This window comes from Calypte anna, chromosome 5A (genome assembly GCF_003957555.1).
Source record: "Calypte anna isolate BGI_N300 chromosome 5A, bCalAnn1_v1.p, whole genome shotgun sequence".
Classification (NCBI taxonomy): domain Eukaryota; kingdom Metazoa; phylum Chordata; class Aves; order Apodiformes; family Trochilidae; genus Calypte; species Calypte anna.
Genome location: NC_044251.1, coordinates 21,624,276 through 21,650,179, shown reverse-complemented (window position 1 = coordinate 21,650,179; position 25,904 = coordinate 21,624,276). Strand labels below are relative to the sequence as shown.

At 38.7% G+C, this 25,904-nt stretch overlaps 1 protein-coding gene across 1 annotated transcript in view; it reads left to right on the top strand.

Annotated features, from left to right (window-relative positions):
• Nucleotides 1-25,799, top strand: part of SPTLC2 (serine palmitoyltransferase long chain base subunit 2) — a 75,323-nt gene extending 49,524 nt beyond the window's left edge. The window contains exons 10-12 of the mRNA XM_030452416.1: nt 12,686-12,821; nt 14,484-14,613; nt 19,585-25,799. Of these exons, the coding sequence (XP_030308276.1) occupies nt 12,686-12,821; nt 14,484-14,613; nt 19,585-19,704 (386 nt within the window). The 3' untranslated portion in view covers nt 19,705-25,799. The remainder of the gene's footprint in view (nt 1-12,685; nt 12,822-14,483; nt 14,614-19,584) is intronic.
• The last annotated feature ends 105 nt before the right edge of the window (nt 25,800-25,904 follow it).

Genomic DNA, 25,904 nt, shown 5'->3' with positions numbered 1-25,904 from the left:
CCAGCCACAGAGGCAGAAAGTATAGTAGTTGACTACTGATAATATATGTGCACCCAGAATACTAAACATACACAAGGAGTCATTTTTATTCTTACAGCCTTAGTAAGTTTCAACATGGAAAACCTCTTCAATCACTCTTGCTCTGGACTCAGCTTTGCTTATATTAATTACTTCCCATTGCTGCCCTGATGGACAGAAGCTGAAGGTTAGTTTGGACATGCCTTTAACCACTGAGGAGTCCAGTTCAAATATATGCAAAAATGAGTAAGTAGTGGTCGACAGTGGTTAAGTTCCAAGTTGCTTGGATGGTATGTATGCAAATCCTGATCTGTGCATGGTAGCTCAGTAAAAACTTATAGCTGGAGGTGTGCTAGTGTGTTACCTTTCTGCTCTCAGAGCTCTGCTGTTAGCCTTTGCTGCTTTGTATTAGCTGTTCTTTTTCACAAAAATGGCACTGCCTAGGCAAGCCAGTAACATTTGTAATCTCACTTTAATGATGAAGGGTTAACTATTTCTAAGTTTTGTTATATATAATAATTTCCAATGGAATTTACCCAATTTTATGTATTTGCAACAGTTCCTAAATGTTTGATTTATATTAGTTTTAGGAGCCAACATCGGTGACTTTTGAGGCAGGATGGTGCATTCACGTATCTTTTTCTGTGGTATTGGTAGCAATGTACTGGTTTAGTCTTTCTTTAAAGCATGGCATTTCAGACTCTTCCAAAAGGGATTTTGCTGTAAAAAAGCTGTCTCCTGTAGTTTGATAAACATTGGCTCAGTTTAAATCAGTTGGTTTTAGTACTGCTTTTACTAACTTCTTAAAATGTTTATTCATGCTGATTTCCTTTGCTCATGTATCTAATTTCAAAGTCTCTTTGCTCAGATGATGAAGCCTGCTGTTTTAAGCAAAAGATGACTAATCAAATAATTAAAGTACTGTCATGGCTGTGCATGGGTGAGCAGCCATTTTAGATTATTTTGTAACAACTTTGTGTCACCATATTGCAGAAAATCTTTCTCATTGAGCTAAGATTCTTGTGCTCACTGCTTTAGAGAGATGGTGACTGCTCTAGAGAATTCTGATTAAATGATGCACAGATCAGGGTGTATGAAAAAGTCAGACTTATGTTCATATATAAGTGCCATTGGTTACAATATGCTTGTGCAATGCTATCACTGTAGTGTTTGGAGTGCACGTGCAGTCTCATCACTCAGTTACTTTGTAGTCACCAGCACAAATTTTCTATTAATACAACAATAAACTGTGGAAGAAGTGTTACTTTGAACAACAAGTAAGATCCTCTCAGAAAATACCTCCATTGCAGTCTTTCAATACTTAAAGAGGGATTATAAGAAATACTGGGACAAACTTTGTGGTACGGCCTGTTGCAACTGGACAAGAATTAATGGGTTTAAACTAAGAAGGTTGCTTTAGTCTTTACTGCTGAGGCTGGCCGTCACGAATCACAGACCCTGGAGGTAACAGAGAAAGTCTGTAGAAAGGAGGATTTTCCCTTGGTCAAGGAGGATTAGCTTAGAGGCAAACTGGACCCCCACAGATCCATAGACCTCCATAAGATGCATGCATGAGTGCCGAGGGAGCTCGCGGATGTTATTGCTAAGTCATGGGGAACAGGAGAGGTGCCTGAGGACTGGATGAAAGCCAGTGTCAACCCAATCTTCAACGAGGGGCAAGAAAGACAACCCAGGAAAAACATGCCAGTCAGCCTCACCTTTCCCCCCTTCCATACCTGGAAAGGTGATGGAGCAGCTCGTTCTGGATGCCATCTCTAATCATGTGGAGGAAAAGAAGGTTATCTGAAGCTTATCAGGAGTATCAACATGGATTCACCAAGGGGAAGTAATTCTTGACCAATCTGATAGCCTCTCATAGATGATGGCATGAATGGCTAGGTAGATAAGGGGACAGCAGGGGACCTCAGCTTCCGCAAGGGTTTTGATGCTGTCTCCCATAACATTCTCACAGATAAGCTTAGGAAGATGGGGTTAGATGGAGAGACATCAAGGTCGATTGAGGACTAGCTGAATGGCAGAGCTCAGAGGGTTGTGATTAGCAGCACAGTCTAGTTGGAGGCCTGTAGCTAGTGTTGTTGCAATTTAGTGAGACCTGAGTAGGCTAAAGAGTCAGGCAGAGAGGAATTTAATGAAATTTAACAGAAGCAAGTGTAGGGCTCTCCACCTAGGAAGGAATTATTGCATGCGGGTTTGGGATTGACTTCCTGGAAAGCAGCTCTGTGGAGGACCTTGTATTCCTGTTAGACAACAATAACTATGAACCAGCAATGTACCCTTGTGGCCAAGAAGGCAAATGGCATCTTGGAGCACATTAGGAAGAGTGTGGGCAGCAGGTCATAGGAGGTTATTCTCTCCCTCTATTTTGCCCTAGTGAGGCCATGTCTGGAGTATTGTGTCCAGTTCTGAGCCTCTCAGTTCAAGAAAGGCAAAGAACTACTGAAGAGAATCCAGTGAAGGGCTCTGAAGGTAATCAGGGGACTGGAGCACCCATCAGAAAAGACTGAAAGTGTCTTATCAGTGTCCTTTCCAACCGAAACTGTTCTATGAATACACAATTGACCAAAGCTGCTTTTTTTTTTTTTTTTTTTTTTACCTCTTTAGATCAGTATAATTTAAATGGTAGTTCTTAAACAGATTTTATTTTTTCTAGCCATGTCTAGAGTTAGAATGTCTTTGTAGTAAGAGTTACATCTCTTATTGATGGAGCTTGTGGTTTGAGGAGGCTGCCTTGGAGTTCTCTAAATGCAGCTGTAGTTGCAAACAAAATCAAATTGCAAATATAAAAATACTCCTCTGGTCTTTGTAGTATGTCAAAGGTTTCAGTCTCACCAGTGTGTATAAACTTGATGAATACACAATACATGCACCCAGCTGGTTTTTGGCATGCCTTTAAGTCTCCACTGGAAATGTTTAGCTTGATAGCAAATGCAATGGCAGATACTTAGTATTAGCATAAATTTTGTTTCTTGGAGACCTCTGAATGCCAAGAACATCACCCATAAGTTTTATTTTCTCCTTATTCCATTTCTGAATCTCTTCGGCTTTACTGCGGCCAGTTTTGAAAATAAAATTTAACTGTTTTCCTCTTTCCTTTAAAACACAGAGCATTTTTACCATTACCTCTGCAGTGGCTCCATATGTAGTATCCATGTAACGCAGGCAAATCCTCTGCACATAGTCTTGTTAAAAAGCCATAGGCATGAGGTTAACTCAGAATGATCATGAGCCAAGCCCTTCTAAAATAAATCGTTGCTAATGCTGCTGCCATATGGCCAATGCACATGAGCTCTCAGCAGTTTTCTGATTGCCTCATTCACGCTTTCAAGTGTGCTGTCTCTGAAACCAGGCTACTCCTCCCACGTTATTTGTAGTTTCTCTCCTCAACAGTGAACTCGGGAAGCATGCAAATAGTTCAGAGGAATAAATAATTTGACTTAGCTGTCCAGTGAATCTTCTGGGTGAATGAAGCATGTCTGTAGTGTGAGTGGTATAAGCTTTTTTCTGGGGGAAGCACATACTGACAGCAGGTGGCTGCTGAACAGGTACTGCAGGGGACAGCAGTGGACTCCCTTTGTGCAGCAGTGGCCCCTAGTGGAAGGTGCTCAGCGCTTCTGGTGGCCCCAGGCTAGACATAAAGCCAGAAGACTACACATATGATGACACCATTTCTGAGCTTGTGTTAAAACCTGGATATCCCCAGCAGTGCTGTGGAAAAACCTAGTGAGTTGCTTTTCTCTTCTAGCTGGCTTGCTAAATAGTAGAGTTTGATCTATTAAATAGTAATCAAATAGCACTGAATTAAGAAATTATTCTAATTATTCCAGGGTTCTCATTGTTTTGGCAGGTTCTCTTGGCGTTTGCCTGTGTGAGCTGCTGCTTTATAATGTAAAACTGAGGGAATATAGTGTTCTGACCCATGCATATTAATATGTCTGTGCAATCTCAGGTTACACTGTATAATGATATATAATGCTTTTCTGAAGACCTGTAATAGAATCTGCAGATGGCATCTGAAGGGAAGGATGTAAAATTCTTACTGCAAATATTGGCAGTGGTACAGTGCTCACACATGCGAGCTTAGAGGAAGCAGATTGGTACCTGTGGAGCCACCTTGTCCTTGGAACTTAAACAATGAGATAGGAAAAGTATTCTGTGAGATAAGAAACCTCTATGTAATGTAGTATAAAATTTTTCTTGCTAACTTCTGTATTTTTACCTTTCAGAAGAAATCAGTGAAAACTTTGCTTTAAACCTCCTTCTCAATTTTGAGCTGTTGTAAATCTCTTTTCTGTGAGGCTGAAGGAATAGGTTGCTGTGGAAGGTCACCTTTCCATTACTGTGTAGGTGAGTGCTGCCCTTGGCAGGCTAGTGCATGTGAATTCGTCTTGAATCCCCCTTTTTGCCTTGGGTTGTGTGCTCATGTTATGAGTCTTCTTTCTGACAGATGATGTTACAAGCCTCTTAAAATGAGCTCTGGCATATATTACCATTCCAGGGCCTTTAAACATCTATTGCAGCATTTTTAACAACATTGTGCTCTCCCTGTCTCTTAGGACATTTTTTCCCTAAAAGGTAAAAGTGTTAGCATGTAATGAATGTTGAACTGGGATTTTGTTCAGTGTTCCAGTGTTTTTTGGTTTAAAATTTCACTATGCTTTCTGTAGTTTTCTGTTTACGTATTGTAGCTCTTAAATATGTACTGCTTTTTTGAATCTGACCCTTGCTTCCAGTCACATATTCCTGTCATGCTTGTCCTTTCTGCTACTTGGCAAATCAAAAAATAATTATTCATTTTTTTTCATTGTTATTAGGAGTCATGCTTGACTTGTGCTTTTCAGGGGATGCCTTATAGAGGGAATTTTCAGTATCTTTTATGAAATAACATGTTCATGGCAATAAAAGAGTAGCAGTGCTTTTATGCCCTCACAAAATAGGAATTGTCTGTTTTGTTTTTTTAATGATGAGGTATTTACAAGCATAGTGTCCAGAAAACATCTTGAATTATTATGTTAACATTGCAAAAGATCTTCATAAACCCTCAGGAGGCAACTTTGCTTCTGAAAGCTTAGTGGAGAATCTGTTAAATCAGCAGAAGAATATTGAATTCCTGGTTGAGATTTGAAAAATGCTTGTTTCGAAAACACAGAGTATGCTGAATTATGTCTTCAACTGAAACAGCCAACCAAAAGTTAGAAATGCAGGAATAATAAACAAAATGGAAGTAAAAGCCTTAGCAAAACTAGCAGGGTTTTAATGTGGAAAAATTTACAAGCTTGAATATATTTTAACATCACACTGACTTGAAGAAACAAACTTCTGGAAAATTATATATGTAACTCAGTTTTCATCATCTGTTTACTATTATTTAAACACTTCCAAATATAAAAAATACAGGATTTTAGAAGTAGAAATTATCACTTATTTTCTTCTGTTTGGCCTATTGATAGCAAGGTATGTGCAGAAAAAGCTCTAGTCATGCTAATGAAATAGTGTTTTATCTTCATTGTCATTGATGCTGGTGCTCTCAGAAAAGCAGCCATTAAATTTTGCAGCCTGGTCCACGTTCTTTCCACGTGGAATGCATTTAGCCACCTTATCTTCTGTTTATGGAGGACACAACGGCATCGCAGTTCCCTGTTCTTTCATAGTGGATTGTGATTTCTTTCTTTCTTTTTGTTTTGAGTTTTTTTAGTGTCTTCAGTGATGGTTGGTTTTTAATTACAAACATGTCTGGTAGAAATGTTAATAAGCTTGTGTGCTCAGGGATTTCCATAAAGTTGGGTAGGAAGTTGGTCAGATCTTTTGGGAACAATGGTGGATGCTATAGACATATACATATGTACACCCTTTCCACGAGCTTTTTTTATGCCACACAAAAAATTATGGAGGCTCGTTGTTATGTAAGTAACTACCAACAGTCAGTAAATGTTACTGCTGAGGTTATAAAATGCTCTTCATTATTGTTTCTTGAAAAAGTAGGTAGAGATCTATGGCCCTGATGTCCTTTCACATGTAAGCTTGCCTGTATACACTCATACAAAGCTACCATAATCCACATAAGCACTTTGTTAGCAAGTACCATCTTTTAATTAGCTTTGGTTTTATTTTTATTTTTATTCTAAGAAGGACAAAAATATTGTTTAGGCTTGAGAAAGCATTTTTTCAAGGGAGGGAAAAGAAAAGGTTTATTATGTGCCCTGTATTGTGACGGAGAGAAGAGCACAAGAAACCTGCCTGGGCAAGCAGTCCTACAAAATTGATAGTCCTCTGAGCAGGATCCTCGAGGATCCTGCTGAGGTCATGCTGACATCAGTAAAGCTGTAGTATTTTTCAGGGTAAGCTTATTTCCTTAACTGAAATAATCTATACCAGTAGTAATTGTTTTTACCACAAATGGAGGATGGCACATCTGTCAGTAGGTGATACAATGCTTCTCACCTCCTGGGTACTGGTAAGAGCATGTAAGATGGGACAAGCTTAAAAACAATGGAAAACAAATTACATTGGAGACTGAAAGTAACTGTTGTGCAAAGAATTAATGGAATGTTTTCATCTCAAAGATGCCTTGTGGATCTGATATTAAGATTAACTTGCCCTAATCTTCTTCACTTTTTGCAGTTATTTAAACATGTTTGTAATATGTTCCAGACAATCTTTTTAATAAAACTTGTTTCCTGTTAGATACATACTGAGTCTCACCAGAGTCAGTGTGCAACTGTCAGAGTACAAGCTCTCAAGTTCTCACAGAATTCTAATGAATATCTTCTAGTAAATGTTTTAATTTTGTTGATCATATAGTGAAAAACATAACTGAGGGCATTCCGTTATGTTATAGCATGAGCTATTACTGAGAAACTGAGTAGTTGGGGCAGTAAATATATATGGAAAGTGGAATGATTCTGCAGGTACTGAATGCAGCTATTAATATAAAGAGTTTTCTTTTAGTCTAAGTATTTATTTAATAATTAAAACCAAAGATGTAGGCCTTCAACTGATATGTTAGGTAAAAGCATGAAATAGTTCAGTTTAGCCTTGGTGTCCATCTTGGCAACAAAAATAGGTTAACACTGCAAGATTTTTATCTGTTAAACAGCTTCAAGATGATTATTTAATGAAAGAATATATAGTAACTTCATCACAGCTATGTAACATTAACTGGTACTTCTTGGCTCACAAGAGCTACATTGCAGCTTGTTCATACACTTAACAGTGTCACTGCTCAGGAACAATTTTTGAAGATGTGTCCTACTATGTTGCTCCGAAGACTTTATAAGAATTAATTTAAAATGTAAACATATAGCTTCCCTTGTATTGCGTCAAGTATCTTTGGTTTACGTCCAGGTGGCAGTGATCCCTAGTGTGACAAGCAGATAAAATCTTGCTTGTGTTTCTTCTGCCCATCTAAAGCTGGTTTGCCCCTCTGAAGTTCAGTGTCAGTTGGTAGTTGTATACAAGACAACATGCCTTATATTTCTCAAGAAGCCTTGCTGATGAAGTGTGGCATTGTTTAGAAGGACAGATTTGTGATTGCTCTCCAGTTACTGCCTAGAGATCACAAGAGGGGGGGAAAAAACAGATATATCCTGGTTGAACTAAACTTTCTTTTGAGTCCAGTACTATCTATGATAGCTTATTCATCATCCTCAATAGATGACAGGAATGTTATAACTATCAGACTTTTGTGGCAGAGTTACTTCCGCAAATTCTAGGACTTCTTTTAGAGATGATTTTTTTAACATGGAATAGAGAAGTTACACAGATAGAGATCTAAGAAGTGTCTGGTTTTGGTTTGGTTTGTTGTGTTTTTGGGGGTTTTTTATGTTGTTTTTTTCCACAAAGACTTAAGTTCATCCCACTCTTGCAAAAATTTTTTAATTGCTGTGTGATTGCTGTGTGCTTATTAAACTGTTTTTTCAAATAAGGGTTGTCTGATAATCTTTGCAATATTTGGACTGTTTAAGCATGGAGTTCTATGGTGTAAAGACCAGCGAGGCTAAATTCAGGTGGGTTTCTGCTTATGTGCCTCATTTATTAACGCGTTACAAGAGGAGTTTAGATTTGGTGTGGTCTTTTCTTAGATTTGGTGTGCTCTTTTTTTTTTTCATCCTGGGGGTAAGTATGGTAAGTATCAAATTTCTGCTTCAAGAAGAAATTGGCTTAAATATATCTCCTAGGTAATTTTTCCCTGTAACTTCTGTCTTTTTGACCAAGATGACCTCTAAAGGAGAGGCCTTCAGAAGTAATGAAGTATCATTGTTTTAGCCTGGGGGAATCTATCCTGACAGAGATACTAGTTTACTTTCTACTAGGTTTGTGGGGACTATGCATCTCATGTGCCTTTAGATTCATAATGGAGTGCTTTCTCAAACATGTAGGAGTTATTTTTTTCAGGGAGATGCTAGCTGTATTTTTTTAAAGAATATTGCTTGCCTTACATATTAGTAAGACTTGTTATGCCATGTAGTAAAATGTCATAAAAGATAAATTTTCTCAGCACAAATCTAGAAATGCCATCTTTTGAAGCTTGTTTAGATGTAGGCAAAGGTTTGCTGTTTGTATTGCAAGGTATGTGCTTAAGTATTGAAAGAATGTTAAAAATATTACAGTCAGTCAACTATTACATATTGTACTAGTTCAGCTGGTGCTACTGGACCCTACTGCTGTGGAAACTCTAAAGCCTGACCTGCAAGCCTGACCTGCCTGTTCTCTTAAGTCTACAGTTAAGTTGCTTAGGGTTTGTAAAATGCAAAAGTATGTATCTGGTGTTCTTGGCCATGTAGAGAAAGTACACGTTAGTCGTGATGTTATAGGCAATGCCTTAAAGCGAAGGCTTGAGAGAAGCTCAGAGTGACCACCTCAGCAAAGACGCTGCTGGTCTGGGAGTTCACGCTTGGTTATTAGTACCTGCTGTATGTGGGCTGCAACTCTGTATCACATACTTGGCATTCAAGGTGTACAGTAAAAAAAATGTCAGTGTGAAAATGAGCAGTGACAGTTTAAAATGACTGCCTGTTATCTTGGACCGGTATAAGATTAAGTTGAAGTAAAAGTGCTTTCCTTTTCTCCAACTGTCAGCTGTAAATATTCATCCCATCTTAGCCATCCATGCAGAGGCAATTGTTGCATTTCTTTTCTCTGTTCTTTTTTCTTTCTCTGCTGACTCCACATAGCTACAGCTCTTGAGGGTGGTGAAAGGTGAGTGTTTCTGCCCTTTAGGTGGCATGTAACCTTTACTTCTGACAAAATGGCAGTGTGGTCTTAGGTGGATACATGAGTGCTTCAGACTAAATGATACCCAGCCTGCTACCAGTAAGGAAGCATTTTACTAAATGGCAAGAGCAATCTAGTTATGACTGCAGTAAAATTGCAAGAGTGTAAAAAAGCAAAGGGTAAGTTACCAGTTTAATTCTCAAATTCCAATGTAGGTCTGTCAGTGGCTAGTTTAAGCCATTTACAGGACCCATAAGGGATTTCAGATCAGTTGCTCTGATAAGGGCTTCTGGTTTTCTGCCTTTTGAAGAGCTCAGTTCCAGTAATCATCCTTCCTTTCTTCCCCCTTTCCTTCCCTCCCTGGAGGTCATCACATTCCAGGTTCCTAGATGAAAGGATGTTACCAGAATCGTTTCACAACTACTATGTGAGAACAATTGTCAGGGTGGTGTCTGGGGTGGCCTTTTTAGTGTAGTCTTAAAAATGAAGCTGGATACTGCCAAGAAAGCCAGATGCTGGGGGACTGCTGCAGCTCAGACAGTCTTTCTAGGCGTACAGTTGAGCAGATAATGGACAGAGCTCTGAGTTTCAGACAATGTTTGAGCCAGGAAGGGATTTTGAGGTCCTGTCTGAATGCTCGAGTTCTGTTTGTGTCCAAGCGGAATTTAGCACTGGTACCCAGTCACTGTTGTCTGTAGGCGCTGCTTGATTTGTCTTTTTGGTCCCAGAAAACATGGTAATGCTGTAGTAGCAGCCAGCTGCCATCTGTGCAGTGTGTACCAGTGAGGCTGCACCAGCAAATGTTACAGATCTGAACACTGAGTGTGTGCTTGTTGCATAATATTGCAAACCCTGTTCAATTAGCATGTGGCATCACTCTTCAAATGCAGGATTTTATAGTGTAGTAGGAGACCAAGTATGCTGAACTGCAGAGGTGACTAGCAGCATAGGATGCAGGGATAAAGGAAAGCAGGAAAAGAAACACATGCCCAGTTATTGTTGAATTCTTGGTGTTTTGCTTCACCACAACCACAGTTCTCTTGAAATGATGGTAATAACGTGGTAGGTAGTGAGAAGACATCACTGAATATGCTTTCAGGTTCTTAGTAATATTGTTCTAGCCATGTGACAAGTTCTCAGAGAGGTAATAATTTAATTGAATTGACTGATGATTCTGAAATGAACTAAGAGCTGACAGGCTTTGAGACCCCCAAACCCATCATCTGTCAGCTGATGAAGTAGGTGATTACATCTCTGTACAGAACTGAAAGATTTGTGCATGGATCCTGTTTACTCTCAAAGGACTCTTTAGTCTGTAAGGACAAATCTAGAATCATAAACTCTTCCTTTGGGAAAGAGTGTAAGAAAGACTGTGAAGCAGTTGCCAAATACAAATTAAGGTTGCTCTTTAATCTTTAGCCTGGAAGGTTCCATCAACTTGGAAGAGAGTGTAAATATGTTGAGGGGAAAACTATAAAGGTGTTGAAGTTCCTTTTGCTTGAAGCACTTCAAATTCCATGCTTTGTGGGAGCATGGAGAGAATGTATGTATGGGAAAAACTGCATTCCTGGTCGTGGGAAAGGGGCTGATCACAGCATTTGTATCCAGCTGGATATTACCTTACTACTCTGATAGTGGTGAAACCTCATGTATATTTTGGTGGGATTGTACAACACTGGCTTATAATGTTATCAGAAGTTGTGTGTTTCTGCATAGGAGACTTGTGAATGCAGCTTTCAGAAGGTACCATAGTAGCTTTTTTCTGTGTGTAGATTGCTCTGTGCACTTGTCCTTTTATTGATTGTCTCAATGTTAAAATTAGTGGCTTTTGGCTCATTTGCAGAAGACCTGCTTCCTATTTTGCTGCTTTTTGTGGGTATTTTCAGCTTCAATGTTCAGTCTGATGTATTTAAAATAACAAAATAGTTGGTCTTAAGACCAAAGAGAAAGCTGGGTTTCCACCAGAGGACCTAATCTTCTGTGAGCCAATTACAAAATAAGTTTCATAGAAGATGCTTTTGTGTTTTACTGAAACCTTGTGGTTTGGGGTAAAGAAATTGAGTTTCTGCATAAAATCTGGGGGAGAAGGATTAAGAAATAATGCTGTTAATGGAGGAGAACAGATGTCTTAAATGTTAAAAATACCAGCTGCTACCCAGTAATAATAGGCCAAGTTTTCCAAACTTAACAGGTTTCATCGTTTTTTCCTATGCTTTCCTTTGATGGGATTTTGCCTTTGATTGCATGGTCGTGGGTGGAATGTCTGATATTCTTGGCTACAAAAACTATATAGGTTCTTAAAATTACATTTGTTCTGGCCTGGAGCAGAATTATGTGGGTGTTGGATGTTTCTTTGAGACCTGGTGTTCTTTTAGGTTAATCAACCTATGTTATCTACAACTTTAAAGGAAGATGATTAATATCTAGCAGATGACTTCACAGTGTGGCATAGGCCTGTACTGCTGTAGATTCATTACTTCAGTATATGAGTCACCCAACTGGTGAAGGCAAGTGTTTGGATAATCAATTATCCAGAAAAATACTCTGTGGACCAGTGACAAGTAAATATAAATGTTACATATTATAGTCTCATCAATGGCATAGTGCTTAATCTCTTTAGCATGTTGATGAGAAATGCATTATATGCATATTTAGGTGAAAGCTTTTTCTGGTCAATACTGAAACACGATAGGCTAGAATTTAATTGCCTGATAAATAGGTTGTCCTATGCATATGTGAATAACTGAAATATTTAAATTATAGTAGCTGTCTAATTTTCTGCCCACTAATTTTGACAAATGTCAGAAAAAATCCATAAAGAATTGGCTGAAAACTTGATAAATTGACTGTTGCTGCTTATGCGAAGTGAGCTGGATTATCAGAAGTAATCAGTTTAATTTAAACCCAGATAATTTTAACTGAAAAAATTAGGGAGGAGACACATGATCTGTTCAGCAAGCAGATCAAAAGAAGAAAGTAGTAATTTCTATTAATACAGACAAGCAGGATAAAATACTGTGAACAGCCTCAGTTGATTCAATAGGTGTCCATTAATTATTCAAAGTGTAAGGAAACTCTTCTTCAAGATGCAGTTACCAGTGAATTTTAAGCAAATTTTGAGTTGTTTTTAAAATGAGTACCTCTTATTTTGCCAGATAGCTCTTGTTTAAAAACCTGAGATGGAAAAATAAGGGAGGGAGTGCTTGGACTTGATAGTTGTGCCTGTCTTAGTCTATTCAGCTACAGCTTTGACAGGTAATGAATGATTAATCTTGATTACGTGAAAAAGAAGAAGCTGCAAATTCTAGTTTATATTTAATTTTAGTGATTCCATAAGCAGTACATGGATAGTTTGTGCCTTAGCTATAAGTCTTGTGTTGCAGTTACATGTATAATTTAGGATTATTATTGTTCACAGTCTTAATTTCTTTTTTAGGGAAAGCACGTGTGCAGCAGCTAGCAGAGAACACCAGGTATTTCAGGAGGCGACTGAAAGAGATGGGCTTTATCATCTATGGAAATGAAGATTCTCCTGTTGTGCCTCTTATGCTGTACATGCCAGCAAAAATTGGGTAGGTTTAACAGGGTAACTTCTTATCCATCTTCATTAAACCTAGGATGGTACAAGATTATTAGTACTTTTCTGAATAGAGGAAAGTACTGCTTTGATTTTTGCTTTCATGATCATTATTGAGTCTCATAAAACATGGGAACTTCCCATAAGCGGTCTTGAGATAATTGAGGCTTGTAGCCTGGGGCAGCAAGAAAGCACTTCAGGGAAGCTATTTTACCACTATGTGCCACATTTTAAAAGTTGGGGTTCTTTCATTTTATTTATATGTACATCTATACGGATTGTATATATGTGCTAAAGAGAAGCTGAAATTGAATGGAAAGTAACATTACTTGTAACTGGAGGGATCTTCTTCTACCAGCTTCTGGGTCAGAAGCAGCCAACACTTACAGAGATGAATTCTGAAAATGAAAAAAAGAAAAAGCAGAGAGGTGGGACAGGATGGGACATAACCTGTATTTGAATGCCAAGTTTGAGTTCTGTATGTCATAGCTCAGGTGTTGCTGTTGTAAATACTAACAGAACTGTAATGCATAGCTTAATAAATACAGATTTGTGGGTGGCTGTGAGGATAATTGAGGCTAAAATTCTACAAGCAGGATGTAATGTATGTATTTCAATGAGCATTCAATTTTTAAAAAGTTCATTAGGTGAGCACTTGGGCCAGTAACTTAAAAAAAGTCAAGAACACAGAGCTTTGAGAGCTGGCCCGTAGGATCTACATCAGGACTACTCTGTCATTTCTTTCTCTCCTGTAATCTGTTTTTAAAATAGTTTGTGAGTTCTGGATGAATACAAAACAAAGTGTATTGGAATGCAGCTATTTATAAAGAAAGGACTTGTGAGAGAAAATTCAAAAACCTAGTAAAGGGATGTTATTTTTATGCATCCCTATAAGCTTAAGTTAATTGCTAATTCTCAAGACGAAGTTCAAAAAGGATTAAGCATTTCCTGTGGCCTGTAGAAACACTCACAATTGCAATGCCATTATGGAAAACATCGCGATCTAGATTGTGCCTCTCATTACATGAGTCACAGCTGCTAATTTCTTTAATCCTCATAAGAATTTGTTCTGTTGAAGATACTGTGTGATAGTTGTATGAGGTTTTTGCATCTTCCTCAAAAATATTTAGTATCAAATTAGATTATCTCAATTTACTGTGGCAATTCAGTTCTACTTAAAGTGGTATATTCTGTGACACCATGATGCATTGTAATTGAATAAAATTGGTGAAAAAACAATCTGGAAACCAGAGAAGCATCTTCTTTGGGGGATTGCAGTATGGGAGATTCCTTAAGTAGTCAAACTTCTGAGTGAAAATCCCTGATTCCAATCGGAAAGATTTTTCAAGGTTAGATCACAAATCCATTTAGAAACAGCTTACTAAAAGACCAGCCTCCTCCACATATAATATTTCAGCTTCTTTAGAACTTAATACAGTGAAACCTTTTGAAGAGGACCACCTTGGGACTGAATTTTAAAAAGGCTTTTGTGAACAGATGTTCTGCCTCTAAAAGAAAGCACTGGAAGCTTCAAATTGCGGTCTTGCAGGCTTGCTTCAACAAAGTCCTGATTGGGTTAACATGCTGAGATCTTCATAGTGATGCTGGGTTTTGCCTCCACTAGTACCATTCTGATCTTTCTTGTTCTCTCTGACAGTGCATTTGGGCGTGAAATGCTGAAGCGGAACATCGGTGTTGTGGTTGTGGGGTTCCCTGCCACCCCCATCATTGAGTCCAGAGCCAGATTCTGTTTGTCTGCAGCTCATACCAAAGAGATGCTTGATACAGTAAGTGTCTCATCTTGCCTTCCTATCCTAAGCAGATACAACAATTGTCTATTTTTTGTAGACCGGTTCAGTGTTTGGTACACAAATTAGTTGAACCTATTGTTCAAAGCTTTGTGTAGTAGAACTGGCAATGACTCCATCTCTCTTTACTTGCTCCAGCAATGCAGAATGGCTGACTACAGTAAATCCCAGGGACTTTCTTTTCCTGTTTTAAATTATGTGAGAGAGAGATGGTCTCATCCCTTTAAGACAAGGCTTTTTTCCCTTCTTAAGAGTCTCTGCCTTCCACTAAATCTTTTAAAAGGAAAAAATCCTGTTTTTTTTTTCTAACCCTAAATGCAGAAGGTAAGAAAGAAGAAGGAAAAAAAAAGGGTCAGAACCTCACAAATACTTGTATTATTTTCAAAAGCAACTACAAACCTCAGCACATGGTTATCAATGAGAATTTTTATGCAGAAGATTACTATTCCCGTTGTTGTTTACAGCTTCAGGGCACTGTATCTTAAATGATACTGTCCTAAATGAGCCTATGCCTTTGACTTCTGCCTGCAGGAACAGAGGTTCCCTCTAAGGAAGCCTATTTCACAGTTAGGAGGTGCTGCCTTAAAACTTAAGGTTGGAAGTTACTCTCTGATTAATATAGTTGAAAAGAAGGTATATTAGTAAGCCTGAATATCATCACATTTTGGTGTGTTAACTACATTAATTTTTTAGTCTTCTGAATAATCTTCTTTGGACATGCACATGTGCTGTTAAAGGCTCTGTCAGAGTTCACCATTGTATTTTATTTTGCTCTCTGGGGACTCAGAACCTAAGCTAGGTTGAGTCATTACCTTGGACTTCATGGGAGTAGATTCTGTCCTGTTTAGAGACCTGCTTGAAAGAATCTCATGTGATGCAATCCCAAAGAGAGCAGGTATGCAGGACAGCTCTTTTGCCTTGCTCTCCTGAAGAATAGTCCATCCTGACTTATAGAGGAACAAATGGAGCAGGAAGCAGGCATGGAAGAACAAAACCACCAGAAACATAAAATGAAAGCATGTAAGAGGTGCAGCAGGGACAGGTGACACAGGAGGATAGAGACTCAGTTTTGAGTATGCAGGGAAGTGGGGTCAGGAAAGCCAAAACCCATCCAGAGCTGAGTATGTCAAAGGACATGAAATGCAGTAGGCAGGGCTTTTATGGGAGTGTTAGTAGCAAGAGTAGAGAAAAATGAAGGGCTGCTGCTGAATGGCATGGGGTTCAAGTGACAAATGACATGCAAGAGACCATGGTACTCATTGTCTTTGTTTCTTTATGGAAAAGCTTTACCTTTGGGAATCCTGGTCCCATGAAGTCAGTGAAAAAATATGAAGCAATGAAGACTTACCCTTAGTGTGAAAGAGCATTATATAAGGGAACATTTAAACAAACTGAACATAAAAATTCCTGATGGGATGCACCCAGAAGTGTTGAGGCAGCTGTCTGACATTGCAAGACTTGATTATTGTCTTTGGAAGGTCATGGTGTCTGGGGAAAGTTCCTGAGGATTACAATATGGCAACTGTCGACTTCAAGAAGGACAGGAAGTGTGTGAATTTCAGGTTGAGAAGCCTGCAAAAAAAAGAAAAAATCAAACTTTGCATACTTTGTTGTCACAAAGCTTTTAAAACAACAGCTGAAAATGACTCTTCTTTTATTTCAACTTTGCTAGGAAAAATAGGAAGACAGTGGAGTGTGCAGTTTGGTAATATATATTTAGTGTCATTCCCTATCAGTTAAACAACCTGCCATGTATCTGTGGTGCTGTACTTGCTGCTTCTGAATTTTTTCTGCTTTGTAAGACCTGAGAGGTTCTGCCCTGACACTCCAATAACAGACTGGTTAAGGAGTTCCTTCCTAGTTACTTGTCCTGCTAATCTTCCTATACTGACCCCAATTTGTTCTGTTCCAAATAAAATTTATGAAAGAAGTCTGTCTGGAGAAGGCCTTCTCCTTCCCTTCCTTTTCTGCTATATAAAATGAACAGTATCACAGGCTTGGCTCATGGTAGTAGAACAAATGTGAGGGAGCAGTAACTTCTGGCTAGGTAGACATGAGGGGATGAGTGCAAAGGAGGTGGGAAGAAGAAAAAGAAAGAAAACTGAAGTCTCTGAAATAATATTGCTGCAAAATGAGCTACAACTGAAGCTGTGCAAACTTGGTGTGCTGGCGCTACCTGAGCAATTTTGCAGTCTTGCTGTTGGTTAGGTTCTTGGTCCCGTGACTAGCTGGAGTCTTTACCATAATAAGATGCTTTTGCAAGGTCTGTTTAAATACTATTCTTGCTCTCTTCCAAAACTAATCGGTAACCTTTATTACTCTGCTTAAAAAAAGTCTTTTCATGTCATTTCACATACAAGTCTTTCTGCTTTCCGGAAAAAAAAGTTCTGTGCATTTAACTGTAAAGACTAATTTTAGAGTACCTCTGTAGGTGCTAAATGCTCTAAATTGAGGAAATGCTTGTTCAATATGTTAGGGTTTCTCTGCCTAAGCAAATTAATCCAGGACAAAATGAAGTGTGAATTTTGAAGGGAATGAAGAAATCCTGATTTAGCTCAGTATGTTGAGGCTTTGTTCCAAGTTAGTGTAATCCACTTTAAGTTTCAAAATAGCTGCATGCTCTGAACCCAGAACATTGGCATGATGATTTAAAAGGGAGTAAGTCCTTGTTAGTGATTTTTCCTTTTTTCCTTTTTTTCTTTTCTTTTTTTTTTTTTTTTTTTTTTTTTTTTTTGTTTTGTTTTGGGGGGTTTTTTGTTTGTTTTTTTTGTGATGTGGTGAAAAGGGATGGTTTTCAGGCAGCTAATCATTAAGGCAACCTTTAGATCTGATCCCTCTGTGGCAACAGTATCCAAGAGGAAAAAACTGAAATTAATAGACTTGGAGAGAGCTGGCATAGAGCTTCTTCAAGTAAGTGACAAGAGAGGAGAACTTGGTAGCCTATCCATGTGTGCATGGATGCTAACTGGATCTGTTACAGCATTTTTTCTAACAAAATTTATCCAGGTTTGGAGCATGGGGAAGAGAAGCTTGTCTTTTAAATGCTCATATTTGTAATGCTTCCTTGTTCTTATTAAATAAGCCCACACGATGGGGAACAGTTCTCAGTTACAATTTTAACGGTTTTATGTAAATAAAATTTCCTTGCCTGAAAATATTTGGCTCAGGATCAGAGTGAAGTTCCTTATAACCTGCATCCCTGTGGGCTGGTGCTTTCCTTTCAGTGATGAAAAATATATTACACTCTCCTGGAGTCAGAGTTCACCAATGCCATTTCCTTTGTAGTCTTTGCTGGTCACATGGCCCTTTTTGTTTTAAATTAATAAAATCCTAAATCTGCATTCAAGAATAACAGTTAACAGACTCTTTCAACAGAAATTCAACTTTAAATTGTTTCCATATGGATCTTTACTTAAAGCTCTGGCAAACTGTGCCCACCCTTTTGTTTTGGTTTGTTTTGTTTTTACCGAGGTCCAACTTCTGGACCTCGTTTGGGTTTGTCATCCCCCCATATTTTAGACTGGAGAGGTTCTGGCTGCCAGATATAACAAGCATGAGGGGCCATTGTTTAAAGAAACAAAAAACTTTCCTTCCTTCATCCAGGAAGGAAAAGCATGTAGGGATATTAACCCCCGTCTGCCAACTGTTCTCATGAGACAGGCATTTGACTCAGAACATGTTAAAACGAAAGCATTATTGTTGAGTTAGTGGCATTCTGAAGGCATGCTGAATGTACCTATCTGACTAAATTTACAGTTCGGAGTGCTGAATTTTTGAAAGTGCAACTTTTGAGTCCAAGAATCACATTGGAGTCATCTTTTGGAATTCATTTCTTTGTTATTTGCCTATATAAGATAATTAGCATCATGTTCTGGTGCAGATTTGTCTGCAGCAGCTGACTGATTTAGTACCCTGCTCCAGGAGTGTTCTGTAGAGAAATGAACTCTAGGCTTTGGCTTTTAACAAACCCTAGTGTGAACTAGTATCTTATCAAAGAGATTACAACATAAAGAAAGTATGATTATCTGAGCTAGGACTTCCCTCATTTCTTACGCTAGCAAATGTTTGATCTCTGGTAAACTTCATAACATTTGCATTCAGGTTAAAACGGTGGAAGGTTTTGTTAGTGTATTAGAATCATAGAATCATAGAATTGGCTGGGTTGGAAGGGACCTCAGAGATCATCGAGTCCAACCCTTGAACCACCGTTGCGGTAGCAACGTTCTTGGCCATCAGTTGTTTAAGTGTTGCCTTTGTGGCCACCTCAGTCAGTGGGACTTGCTTTCTAGGGAGAAAATGCTTGGGGAACCTACCCAGTATAACTTTTTTTCATTAGTCTTTGGATTGCCTGCAAGAATCTCCCATGCAATGTTGTCTAGAATAGAGCTTGCATCTCTAGTTATATATGGACAATTCAAATTAATCAAATGTGATTACAAGAAATGCATCAATAGAACTTGTTAGCACTATATTGCAGTTTGCCTTTTGCCATCTTGCAATTTAAAAAATAGTAGGTCAGAGATGCTATACTAATACATGTTGCTTTCATACTAAATGGTACATAGAGGAGTCAAACCTCCATGTACATTTTTTTTCCTGCTTCAGTTGTATTACCTCCAGGAAGGGAGGAACATTCTTCTTGCCTGTTCTGCCTATGAATAGTCATGAGCTCTTTGAGGATGACTGTGAAATTTAAATTAGCATTGCTGGATACTGTGATCCTCCCTTGGAAGTGGAGTAATTGTGCTGCTCACTTGGTCTTAAGACTTCTGAAGACTAAAATCAAAACCAAATCCTATGCACCTCTGAAGCTGCAGACTTCTAGCACAGTAAAATCTCACTGAAATACAATGTCTGTTAGAGTAGTCTGCATTCATGCAGAAGGGAAGATGTTCGGATAACTTGCTTGCATCTGTCTCCTCTGCTGATCTACTGTATTCTTTTTCTCAGGCTTTAAAAGAAATCAATGAAGTTGGGGATCTTTTGCAACTGAAATATTCCCGTCACCGCTTGGTACCTCTCTTGGACCGGCCGTTTGATGAGACAACATATGAAGAAACAGAAGACTGAACTCCCTCCATGTGCCTTGGTGGGAGGGACACACCCTGTGGGAACACTGCGTGGCACACGGACCACAGTGTCCATGAACAACACAGTTATGACTGCTTAGCATAGAAGACGTTTCCTCACAATACTGAAGTGGCCACACAAGCTCTAAAAGGCATTTTGTAAATAGGGAGAGGAGGAAAAAAAGCTTTGATTCCCTGCATCTTTGGGGTCTGGCCCTAGAGGTGCTTGGCTTTATTTTTTTCTTGTTGCTTTATTTATTTATTTGCCTCTAAGTTCACAGGAACCCAAGCTGGCTGTGGATGATCAGCTCAGACTTTGTATGCACCATTAGCCTCCCAAATGCTGGCTGAGATGTTGTGAGCATGTGTGATGCTGGCATGGCAGCATTTCCAGTGTCACTGCTAGGTTTCTGATCTTCCCAGTGAGGAGTGAGCTGACCTGTCTATTCTTGAAGACTTTCTAGAGAAATTGTTGATCAATAACTTTGACATATTTAACAAGATCAAAAATCAACCAAAGGTTTGGGGGTTTTTGTTTTGGGGTTTTTTTGTTGTTTGTTTTTATTTTTCTTCTTTTGCAGTTACTTGTGTTTAAAACTTGAATTTAGCTTTTTTAAATAAATGTGTTGTTGACACATCACTGACAGGACCATTGTTCCCAAACATTATTTAGTTTTGTAAGCCACAGGCAGAAAGAGTTCTGGGATTCTGGCCGCTTTTCCTTCCTTGTATGGATACCAGATTGTCTCCTGGTTTTGACACTAATTGTCCTTTTGATACAGGGAAAGTGACAGAAAGGGGTGTTAATTTTTTTCTTTAATGGGCTGTTTTTTCTTCCTTTTTACATAATCCTGTTTAAAAAGAAATCCAAGAGAAAAAGGAAGTTTTAATGTGTGTTGCTTTCTCATCTTCAGGTTCATTTATCTTGCTTTAGAATTATCATAAAACCATTAACAAGTCACTTCTAAATTCTGGAAGGGTACTCTTGGGATTAAGTAAACCACAGCAAGCCTTGCACTTCTTGTTAAGACCAGAACCCCTTAATAAGGATGTCTATACAATGGATGACTATTAGGAAAACCACTTATTTCACACAGATTTGGGAAAGACTGATTGCTACCCCTTGCCTCACAAATTTACTGTTTCTTGTCATATATGAGGTGTCCTTCATTGGCCTTGTTTCACAAGGCTTTTATGCAGAGTATAGACAGCTTGAATCTTGTATCATACATTACATTTCAGCTAGCCAGCAAAGTGTCAGATGGCAGCTATGTGTCTGTGTAGACCTTCCCTGAAAAGAGAATGTCCTCACAATTGCATTTAATTTGAGATCTTTATTCTTATGCATTTCTGTTACTGTGAGATCAAATTGATGTGCACTGAGCCAGTTACTGTTTGGAATCTTTATTTGCAAGTCCCACACTGTCTTACTCTGATCAAAGTTTAAAATAGACGCTGTTGCTCCAGCACACTGTAGAAGTGATCTGCCACTTAATCATTGCATATTGAATTCTTTCAGTTGACAGAATGGATCATTGAAGAGATATCAAAATTATATAACAGGAGTCAGTTGCAGTATATTTCTATATATATTATTTCTATATTTTATACCTTGGATATGTTTGGTTTCTGCAAAGATAGTAAAGCTTTAACACCATGTCAATTGGGTTGGGCCAACTCTTCAGTTTGTGTTAGCATGATGCTTTTTGCAGAGGACTAGAGTTTTTAAAATAGATTCTTCATCATAATGCTAAAGCAGAGTGCAGCTTAAAGCTGTTTGTCTGGTGCTGAAAAAATAAACCTTTTTTAATTTTTTATATTCACTCTTCAACTAACTGGGGAGGAGCACTTTGGTCACTAGGTCCAAGCAGTTCTGCAAATACATATATATATGGTGATTTAAGACAGAATTGGCTTCTATTTTATAGAATATCTCTCTTCATGCATTTATAGGTCTTGTTCCATTTTTAACGTAACAAAACTTCAAAACACTGATCCATTTCAGAAATGTAATTAGATGACAGGAACTAAAATTTAGTATTTCAAAATAGGTCCAGATAACTGTTCCTTAGTCCACTGATACTGATTTGTTTTCCTTCTGGAGCAAAGTGTGTGTACAGTCCAAGAAGTCTGTAGCCTGGTGGTGCAACTTTGATACTATGGAGTAATCTCATTTGCACAGCCACTGAGTGAGAAAACTGCAGTTACATGAGTTTACTTTCTTGTCTGTGTTCTGCCCAGGACTAGCTCTAACATTCCAATAGATGACCTGCTCTGACTTCAGGAAGCTTTACCTCAAAAAATTACTGCTTTCCTCTTCATTCTGGATTGTAGTAGGGAACAAGAGGGGTTTAGAGCTGAAGCTCTGACTCCAGCTCTGGTCTTGTTTACTTGATCATGAAATGGTTTAAGATCAGACAAAACCGACCAACTCAAAGGCATAGGCATGGGTCAGCCGGGAGCTGGTTTGAGCATTCACACATGTACAGCATGCTTGTGTCTGCTGTGTAGTCAAGTCAGTTTGAAAACTGTGATGTCTTAAGTTGGAAGTGGGTTGTAGTAGATTCTTCGAGTCTCAGTCCTTAATCCTGTCTCTGGGATTTGGTTTTGGAGCACCTTGTTTTTAGAAGGGATCAAAACATCTGGATAAATCTCAGCAATTCAGGTAACTCCTGTGTGTAACTCTTCTGAAATTGTCAGTGGTTTAAAATTACTGGTCCACACTGGGGACCCAGTTGTTCTAGTTGAGGAAATGGTTTTCATGCTAAACTTGTGCCATTTAGTATCTTTCTGCTGTGTCATGCTGTCTGCATATGACTTTGAATTCTGGGTTGCAAAGACATTTTAGAAATCATTCAGGCAATTAGTAGCATTTGTAAACTGCTAGGTTACATTTCAGCCCTGCCATTGCCTTTTTTTGGAAGCAGCAGTTCCTGGACACCTTTTATTCAAGGGAACCCATTTTGCCAAAGTCTGGTACCTTTTGAAACTGCTTCTGAAAATATAAGAAATTGCAAGTCCAAGATTTTGCACTTTTTAAGTCAGTAATCCACTGAGCTTGAAAGCCAACAAGATCTTTTCATATCTACTAAAAAACTGTTCCCACAACTGAAGGAACAGCATGCTATTGGTTTGTACTGGGCAAACCTACAGCATATATGTACAGTCAGTATGTGTAGGATGGATTGCTGCTTTTATATTTATGTACTGACCAGAAAGCTGTCTCCTTTTTGTCCTGGCAGTAGAAGTGAATGAAAGAACCAATCTTGAGAGATCACAAAGGAAGAAAAGCTGCTTAAGAAATAGACTTCAGTGTCTGCCAACTCTGCCGAGACATTCTAAATGAAAATGACTCCTGGTATTTCTTAAGAGATGCAAAAATCAAAAGAAAATGAAGGTTGCTTTTGAACAAAGGATTTTGTCCTATACTGTATATTGACTATACTTAGTCATAAATATACAATAGATACCTTCCTATTATCTCTCTGAAGAACTTAGCAAGCAAGATTTTGCCTCTGCTGAGCAGCATGAAGAGTTTAGAACCATTACAATTTTCAAAGCTGATGGCCATGTTCTTTTAAGAAAACTGAAAAGTTCCTATTACCAATCATCAGCAAAGAGGGAGAAATCTGCTTCTTGTTAGCAGCTTTGGCCTTCCCAAGTAGACCTTTGTCTTAGGAGCCTGATTCATAATTTTTTTAGTTCTTTGGCAGAGAAGAAACCAAGATTTTTTTGTCTCAATACTCAGTTGTTGGGGTTTTTTTTTGTTTTGTGGGGTTTTTTTTGGTTTTTGTGTGTGTTTTTTTACTGAAGAGGCTAACTTTTTTATAGTGTCTCTGGTACATTTAACACTTAGTTGCTTTTCTTATTTGTTTGTTTTTTCCTCCTAAGTAGCATCCTTAAAGAGCTGTTCTGGTTCTTAGGTTCCTGGTGTGGCACGCTTCTGCTTTAGGCAAAGACTCAGGAGTGAATTAACTGAGCAGCTTAATGTGATGAAGTTGTTCAGTGAAGGAATTGCATCATCCCAGTGCTTCCTCTAAGAGTGCAGAAGAGGTACCACTGTCAGAGGTGCACCTTCACACAGAGCAGGAAAGGGAAGCGTGCTGGTGAAATCAGTGACCCAGCCATGTGCTGTGTGGCTGAAGGACCAATACAGCAGAGATGAGGAAAGGGGCAGCCAATCATCACTCTCTCTCAGCTGTACAGGGGATCTTTCCTGAGTACTTGAATAAGCATCCCTAAGACAGGAATGTAACTTCCTATGTCCAAAGTGACACTCCTCTAAAACTCTTTCACACCAAGTAAATACTTCCTCTCCTGTGCAAATTTGCATTTCTTTACTTCTGCAAAGTATTTGGCTTACAGCTGTTTGCTCATCCAGAAGCCATGTGTCCATTCAGGCAGATCATAAGAAAGGTTGGAGAAAAGCTGAGCATGAGCTCTATTTCATCTAAGAGAACACCTTTCAGCATTAGATCTGCAGTGCTATGCATGAGCTCCCTTGCTGCATCACAGCGAAGGAAAACAGTGGAGATTTCTCCTGATGTACAGTGCTCAGTCAAAACTTACACAATTTTTATGTACAGTTTATGTATATTATTTTTACACTTAATGCTCAGCCCATGAAAGTGTCAAGCATGCAGGGATCTGCATGGGTGGCACCTTCTGCACAGAGATCTGAGGTACTTGCTGTCTGTTCTAACAGTAGTGAAGCACTGAGCTGTCTGGGAAGGCCATTAATGACCCTGCAGCAGGTGCATCACTGGCTTTGGTGCTGGACCTGGCAGCCAAGTGGCATCGGACCAGTGTTTGGGAACGCACCAGTCATTCAACCTATGTAACTTGAATTTGGTCTTAGAAGAGATAAAAACAGAAGAAAAAAAAAACAAACAAAAACTTGGATGCCCTTGTGGTGACTTGTATTCTTAGATGTGTTCCTAGTCTTGCAGTTGTTTTCCTGTTCAAGGATATGAACATAAAGCTAGAACACAAACACAAAGTGTTTGGGTGAACTCTTGCGCTTTCACTAGAAAGAGAAGTGTATGGTGCAGACACTGGAGTGTTTACATCCCCAAAAAGGGGCTGGGTGAAGGAGATGACTGTGGTGTGTGTTGAAGGCCTTAAGCTGTGATTCTTGGTATGAAGAATTGAAATGAAAACTGACCTTGGAGAATGCAGTGGATTTTAACCCATGAAAGAATACTCTGTGCTCTTAATTAAGCAATACATACTGTTGTTTTCTTGGGAAGGAGAGGTTCTGCTCAATTTGTGTTTGATCCTAGCTAGCAGCTATTTAAGGAGCAGAAAAGGTGTCTGTAAGTGAAGGCCAAAAAATAGTGCAGTTCTCTGCACTGATGTTCCTTGGCTGCTGAAAGTGGGAAAATTATTGAGGATTGGGGACTTCAGAAGCAGTGGTAGCTGGCAAATTTACTTCCTCAATAGTAGGTGAACAAGTCTCACTCGAATATGCCAAGGTTTGGTGCAGTTCCAAAAATATCCATGGCAAAGTGCACCAAACATCTGACTGCTGTGAAGCATTCCTTTTCACCAAATCTCATGCTGTTCAGACAGTATTTCTGCTACCCCCTAATAGTATATTGAGCTGAATACCTCTCCAGCCTTCCAATATCATTAACTTCAGACCAGTTTGAGAGAGATCACAGGAACATTGGAGCCTGAGGCTTTAGGCTAGCAACCCCAAAGCCAATGGTGGCCCACACTTCCACAAGCCCTGGGCAGAATTACCAAGTCACAGCACTTTGTCTTAAATTGCACTGTATTCTTATGCCTCTGTGTTGCTATAATGTACATATATATTGGATTTTTTGTAGATAAGACATTTTAGATAAAATTTTTAAATGGGCTCTCCCCAAAATATTTTATGCCAGATGTCTAATTTTTTTTACACTTGGGATTAACATGAAGCTGGATGTTTTGTGGGCAGGGAAAAGATAAGTGGATGGTACATTAGCTTTAAAAAGGTAACAATGCATGTTAAAAAAAGGAAAAAAAAAACAAAACATTTGAGAAAAATCTGCTTGGGAAAAAATCCATTCAAATATGTTCTATGTTGTGCATAATAAAGACTTTTAAAAATGCTACATTGTAATTTTATTTTTTTTTTAAGCTAGTGAGGCTTTTCTTCTGTTAGGGAAACCAATCCCTCTTCCCCTTCCTTCTACCACCCTTCAAAAATGTCCA